At 59.9% G+C, this 6,748-nt stretch overlaps 1 protein-coding gene and 1 long non-coding RNA gene across 2 annotated transcripts; both read right to left on the reverse strand.

Annotated features, from left to right (window-relative positions):
• Positions 1-790: 790 nt before the first annotated feature.
• On the reverse strand, positions 791-4,047 carry LOC139033412 (uncharacterized). Its single transcript, XR_011485973.1, has 2 exons — positions 3,382-4,047; positions 791-2,501 (listed from the first exon to the last, which is right to left on the reverse strand). It is a non-coding gene; the product is annotated as an uncharacterized lncRNA (long non-coding RNA).
• A 1,671-nt stretch (positions 4,048-5,718) lies between these two features.
• Positions 5,719-6,748, reverse strand: LOC110140817 (uncharacterized). Its single transcript, XM_020899441.2, has 2 exons — positions 6,553-6,748; positions 5,719-6,125 (listed from the first exon to the last, which is right to left on the reverse strand). Exons 1-2 carry the CDS (start codon positions 6,746-6,748, stop codon positions 5,719-5,721), a joined length of 603 nt encoding a protein of 200 aa, XP_020755100.2.

A 6,748-nucleotide genomic window follows, 5' to 3' on the forward strand; every position in this document is an offset into this window, starting at 1 on the left:
AGGTACCGTTCAAAAAGTAGAAAGAGGAAATTACGGAGGTAAAAGCAGAAATCAGTGAAGTAGAGAATAAGTAAAAAAGAGAAATGATAAAGTGTTTCTTCTAAAAGAGAATCAGAGGAGCCACTGGTCCCAAGAGACTGATGCAGGGATGGCGGTCTCAATTTAGACTTTGCGTATGAAATTCAGAAACCGCCTATAATTAGGAACGAAAAAGGAGACTCGGGGACAGAAAAGGTGGGCAGGATGACACACACCACAGCTTTCTGTCTGGGGCAGCTGTCAGAAACCTGAGCAAACTGGTAATTTTCTAGTGAATGCAAATCACCAAAATAACTTACAGTAAGGAAAACATGAGCAAGCGAATGCAAGAACCTGGGAAGGTGATCTAAAATGAACGAGTGGGGAAAAGCACCAGAGACAGATGTTCACAGCTGACTGTGAGCTGACCTGAAGTTACAAGAAAAGCTATCCCAATGTTATTTTAACTTTTCTGAGACACATAAAAACATGGAAAATTAATTCACCTCATGAAACCAGTAAAATTTAATACAAGAACTTGATGTATTACAGAAAAGAAACTATAGACAAATATCACTTATAAATGGAGATGAGGGAAAAAATCTAAATAAGATAGTAGCAGAGAGAACCCACTAGAGAGTCTGCAGGATTATGTGTTACAATGGGCCTAGGCCAGGTTTCCAAGAGTGGCTCAATGATTCATTTAAATAATTTCATGGACAAATTAGCACAGAAAATTAATAAAACCAAATCAATAAGTACTGAAAAGAAATGTGACAAAATTTAGCAATTTTATTAATTATGACATTAATTAAAATAGGAAAAAAGAAAGGTAACAATTTTGCCCACAAGAGGCCAAGATCATGCTACATGGAAAACACAAAACTCTCAAAAATGCAGGAGAAAGCACTGAGCTCCCCTCTGTCTGTTGTGATTCAACATCTTCTTGAAGGTTGTAGCAATGCAATAAGAGAGGAACATTAAATGACGCTAACCTTAGGAAAAATAGATAGAATTTTAATGTTGCTATGATTCTAAATCTAGAGATTTCCACATATCCCCTAGTTTAAAAAATTAAAAATGAATAATAAAATGATACCATATAAATACAGAAAAGCCAGTAATTTCTTGAACAATGCGCACCTAGAAGCAAAGGCAGCACAGATTCCATTTGCAGCAGTGACCATGCGGTTGATCAGCCCCAAGCATGAAGGTGATGGAACAGGCAAAGGCATTCACAGCTCTTGCATCTGATGGCCTCTCTGCTCCCCCAGGCCCAGGAACCACTCCCCCTCCACCACACCTCCCCTCTGGCCTCTGGGGCTGTGTCCTGCGCTGCAGGGTCCAGCCTACAGGAGGGGAGAGTGGGAGGAAGTGGCTGCCACCTCTTCTGAGGCTGCATGTTGGAGGTGGCCACACCAGCCCACTGGGGTCTTGTGGTCACCGCTCGGTCAGCCCTTGCCTGGCTGCCAGGGCCCCGGGCACAGCCTTGCCATGTGCACGGTGAGGAGGACACGATGCCACGGAGAGGCGCCAAACGTGATGAGCGGCAGCCTCCCCACAGGTCAGAACTGCAGGAGGAGACCACACCTGCCGAGCGCGGAGCAGAGACCTGACCGGATGGGAAGACTCCTGGCTCCTGGAGGTCTGGGAAGCCAGCGCAGAAGGTGCACATGCTCCTGACAGATCCCAGCCTTTCCCGCCATGGAGCCTACGGTCTCCATGGAGGGCAGATGTGGAGGGAGGGAGGTGAGGGGCTGCAGTGGTACAGATCCAGATGATTGGCCTTGGGTGCCACTGAGCCCAGAGCACCGGGCCCTGCGGCTGTCAAAGGGGTGTGGTGGGCAGACCTACGCGAGGCATGGGGACCCATGGCAGCAGGCGACACCTGGCAAGGGCTTGATGAACATCAGGCCATCTTGGGGGCAATGTTCACATGACTCAGAACATACCTGCAACTGCAGAAACCCCATCCGTGTGCTGGTGACCCAGAGACTAAGCAGTCTGGTGCCCATAATGGAGCCCAGAGCAGGACTCTGGAATATGTGAGCAAAGCCACGTAGAAAGTCAGTGCATAAAACAGTGTTTGAGTAAGTCATAAATGCCATCCTTGGAGGAGGAAATGGCAACCCGCTCTAGTGTTCTTGCCTGGAGAGTTCTATGGACAGAGGAGCCTAGGGGGCCACGGTCCATGGGTCACAGGCTTGGACATGACTGAGCCTACACACGCACACACACACACACACCATCCTGTGCAAGGAGCTGGGGGCAGTCCTCCAGTGGCCGGGATGGGACATGGCTGGGGTGCTGAGGGGCTGAACGGTGGGGTGCCCTGCGCCGAGTGAGGGACTGAGGCTGCCATGAGGAGGTCTGGCCTTAGACTGAGCAGCCCTGGGCACAAGTGAGGACGCCAATCAGAGGAGGAGGTCCCGGGCGGCTTGCCGGCTCAGCACCGCACTGCCAGCTGCCCACGACATGGCGGCCTGCGGAGGACGTGTGAACCGTGAGCTAAGTGCTCAGGGACGAGGCTCCCGCCGCACCCCGCCAGGCGGCCCTTCTTCAGCAGGAAGCCTGAGGCCCTGCAGCTGCAAGCCAGGTGTGAGCGCCCCTCCCGCCCGCCCCAGCCCGGGCAGCCCTCTGGGAGGACGCACGGACAGCCAGGGCTCTGGGGGAGGGGGTGGGGGCGGGAGGAGGAGGGCCCAGGTCCCCACTCTGCTCCCCATGCCCCTCCCTGGGCTGGAACCGCTCTGGGGGGGCCTTGCTCTCCACCCAGCTGGCTCTCTGCTGGCCTGCAGCGTGGGACTGGCCTCCCCTGCCCGGACGTTCCTCTGGACAGGCCGCAGATCCTCTAGGGCGCAGGCCTGTGCCCCGCAATCCAGGCCTCAGAAACCAGGGGGGAGGACGGAGGCCCTCAGAAAAGAGGGGGCACACTGGCCTGACTGGCAGAAGAGCCAGGGTCCACACGGCCTCGGGGGCCACCGCCCTCTGCACATCCTCCCAGAAGGGGGCCACACTCAGGACCCAGCACAGTTTCCGCCCTTCTGCAGGCCCCGTAGGCCCCCGAAGACAGATGGGGGAAGCACCCCGGCTTTTCTGAGATGCAGCTCACGGGACATAGGTCCACCCTTTAGAAGCGTGCGTTTCACTGGTCTTCAATTTGCTCAGTGTCATGCAACTGTCACCTCTACCCAATTTCAGAACCTTCCCCTGCTCCCCAGAGAGTTCCCGCATGCATCACAGTGGTCATCGCCTCTAGCGGTCCACCCACCCTCCCTGCCTGGGGCCCGCACTCTGCCTCGCGGGATCTGCCCGTGCAGGGCGTTCACACGCGTGCAGCCTGCAGGCATGGCCTTCGGGACTCACCTTCAACCACGTCGTGTTTTCAAGGCCCCTTCGCCCCTGTTCCTGCAGGTGTCAGGCCCTGCCTCCTCTCCAGTGCTGAGTCGTGCTCCTCGTGTGGACGGACCATGTTCTGTTTATCGATTCATCTGCCAACCACAGCGGGCTCTTCCTGCCTCCTGGCTGCTGGAACACCTGTGAGGACACCCGTGTGTGGACAGGCCTGTGGGGCTGGGTGGCGGCTCTCTGACATTTCGGAGCACCCCCCTGGGCCGCCAGCGGCTGCTGTCCTGGTGGGTATGAAGCCCTGACCCACTGATCCGCTTTCCCTGATGACCACAGACACTGTGTGATCGTTCATTTGCTTGCTGGCTGTTCATGTAAATCATCAGGAGCCCGTGTGGGCTGTGTACACTCAGCTGTTCATTTATTGATTGTTGACTTGCAGGAGATGGTTGGTGTGTCGGTTTATAACAGCCTCACAAATATCGCCTTGGTTCTTGGCCAGAGATAGTCACGTGACCTCTTGAACCCTGCTTGCAGAGGGCACGGGGCATGATTGAGGGGCGTCAGCTGGGTTGGAACCTCAGAGGGTGGCCTGCCCCCCGCTGAGGGCAGACGGTGCCCCCCACTCCACCGAGGCACGTGAGCCCCTTGGGTGTCAGCTCCGCCCACCTCCTGGGCGGTGAACCGGCGCTGACATCTGGTGAAGACAGAGTCCTCCCTGCCCGGGCCCTGCAGGCCCCTCAGCTGTTTCCACCTTGTTCTGCTTTACGGGGCCCTAGTAGCATTTAGAGCAACCCAGGTGTCTCTGGGTGGTGGGGACTCCTGCCCAGGACAGCGGGCTGCCGGCCGCCTCCTGGGGCTTTTTCTAAGGAGATCTGGAGAGAAGTTTGAGCTTTGACGATTTACGTGTATCGCTGTCATAAATGTCATGTTCTTGTCAGCGTTTCTACCTGGGAGTTGCTTTGCTGTCTGAACGTTAATTCTGTGTACAGACTTCCTCGTGAACTCACCTGTGGCTTCTGTTTCTGCTGGTTCCTCGGCTGCAGGCGGTTGCAGCGGGACCTGTGTGTGTGTGTGTGTATGCGCACGTCCACGTGGTCTGGGGGGCATGTGGATAGCGCACAGTGGGCTCTGAAGGCTGGGCCAGGGGAGGCCTGGGTCCAGGCTGGCATCACCACAGGAGGGGGCAGCAGGCCCGGCCCGTCCTCCTCCCCCCTCGTCCTTAGGGGAGCTGCTCTGGGGACGCGCGGCAGGTGTCAGGATTTGGGGTCACAAACAGGAGCCTGCGTCTCCCTCGGGGAAGCCAGGTCACAGCCCAGTACCCACCACCCTGGGGCCCCATCTGCACCTGCTGGGTCCACCCTGCCTGGCCAGGCCTCAGAAAGGGTTGGGTGGACCAAGGGGCTGGATGCCCCTCTCACTTAACGCCCCTGCCAGAAGCACCCAGGGACCCAGCGCACAGGTCCCCACGTGGTGCCCCCCACCGTGGGCCCCGCGGGGCCGCTCCCACCACTCAAGCCTCTCACAGGCTGGGGGCTCAGACCCGGCGGCCAGCAGAAGTTGGTCCCCAGGCCCCGGAGGGGGGTCTGGGGAGCCCGCTGGCCCTTGGCCGCACCCTGAGCTCTCCTGGGGGCACGAGGTGGACATGACAGCCCACCCTGTCCTCTCTGCCCCCAAACCCCGTGCCCTGGCCAGGAAGGGGCTGGGGCACAGCAGAGAGCCAGCCTGGGAACGGCTGTGTCCCAGCACACGGTCCTGGTTCTGAGTGGACACAGGGCCCCCCTGGGAGGTGTCCTCTGCCCACCACGCAAACCGGTGGGCCACTCCCAGCCTCGGCCAGCTTCCAGATGCCTGAGGGCCATCCAGGGCAGCCTCAGGAAGTGAAGGGCCCGGCACGGGCCGGGGTGGCACCGCCCGCACACTTCCCCCACGGGCAACCCAGCTGCAGACCTGGGCATGTCCTCCATGGCCAGGCCCCGCTCCCTGGGCTGATCATGGCCAAAGTCACCTGCTGGCGTGTGACTGGCTGGGCATTGCGTGGCCGCCCCCACCCCGGCCTGCTCTGCGACCCCGTCTGTCCGTTTGTCCTCCCCACCAAGGGTGACCTCGGCAGTGACCTCACAGACCCCGTGGGGACCACACCCCAGGGCAGGGCACTGATGAGTCAGCTGACGACGACGGCTGCGGGCCTGGGGACCACAGCAGGCACATCGGCCCCTGAGCTACAGTCTGCCCGGGGGTCCACTGGCTGAGCCACGACGCGGGGCCACTGGCCTCCCAGGGGAGGGGAGCCCGAGGCTGACTGGGGTCCCGGAGCAAGACACGTCTCCTCCTGAGACGGACCCCAGGCAGGGGTCACGGCGGCTCAGCCCTGGGCCCAGCTCTGGGGGCATAGGCCTGGCCTGGGGGGTCTCGGTCATGGGACAGAGAGCTGGGGTGCCCCAGGAGGTGAGGTTGGAGCTCCCCCAGGATCTCAGGGGGCATGCCCACCAGTGCCTGGCCCTGGGCCACCGGTGCAGAGTGAGGGGGTGCGGGGTGAGGGGGTGCAGGGTGGAAGGGGTGCGGGGTGGAGGGGTGCGGGGTGAGGGGTGCAGGGTGGAGGGGTGTGGGGCGATGGGGTACAGGGTGACGCGGTGTGGGGTGAGGGTGTACAGTGAGGGGGTGCAGGGTGATGGGACACGGGACAGGTGGGGAGGTGAGGGGGTAAGGAGGGGCAGTGCTGTCAAAGGTCAGTTGGCTGGGGGCACAGAGGCTGCCCTGGTCTGAGTAGGGACATGAGGGCCCATGGGGTCCGTGTGACTGGCCCAGGGTGGGTGGCCCCAAGTGGTGGGCACAGCTGAGTGGCAGCACAGACCAGGTTACCCCAAATACCCCCATCAGGGGCCTGGAGGCAGTGGGGTGAAGGATGCCCCAGGCTGTGGGGAGCAGCTGGACGGGCCCAACACCCCGCACTGGCTGGGGTCCCGGGGAGCTCCATGGGGCTTCGGGGGGCATGACCGCTGGGCCTGGGAATTCCATTGCAGACACAGCATGGCCCGGGGTGGGGCCAGGCAATCAGACACCCCCCGCATCCAGCCTGTGCCCCTCTTCCCCTGCTCCTCCTGTGGTCGCCCCAGCCAAGCCTCATGGGCCCAAGAACAGGTTTTTCCTCAGCAATTTCCAGGATCTTCCATTTGTTAAAACACTCACAGCTTTTGTTGGCAGGCTGGCCCCCAGCCCTGACAGGGGGCTGCCTCCCCAGCCTGCCCCCGCCCGGTGACAAGGCCCCCGGGGACGGGGCACTGGGCGGCCAGCTGAGGCTTCGGGTGGGGCTCAGATGGGGGCGCTGAGACTGGCAGGCGGTGGGGGTGGACGCGGGCGGGCCTGGCTCCGGGAAACCCTCCAT

This window comes from Odocoileus virginianus, unplaced genomic scaffold (genome assembly GCF_023699985.2).
Source record: "Odocoileus virginianus isolate 20LAN1187 ecotype Illinois unplaced genomic scaffold, Ovbor_1.2 Unplaced_Scaffold_5, whole genome shotgun sequence".
In the NCBI taxonomy this organism is placed as follows: domain Eukaryota; kingdom Metazoa; phylum Chordata; class Mammalia; order Artiodactyla; family Cervidae; genus Odocoileus; species Odocoileus virginianus.

Coding starts and splice junctions, on each gene's coding strand:
- LOC110140817 (XM_020899441.2), bottom strand. CDS start 6,748: ATGGAGGGTTTCCCGGAGCCAGGCCCGCCCGCGTCCACCCCCACCGCC. Junction 6,126..6,552: donor CCAGCCTGCCAACAAAAGCT/GTGAGTGTTTTA, acceptor GTCCCTACTCAG/ACCAGGGCAGCCTCTGTGCC.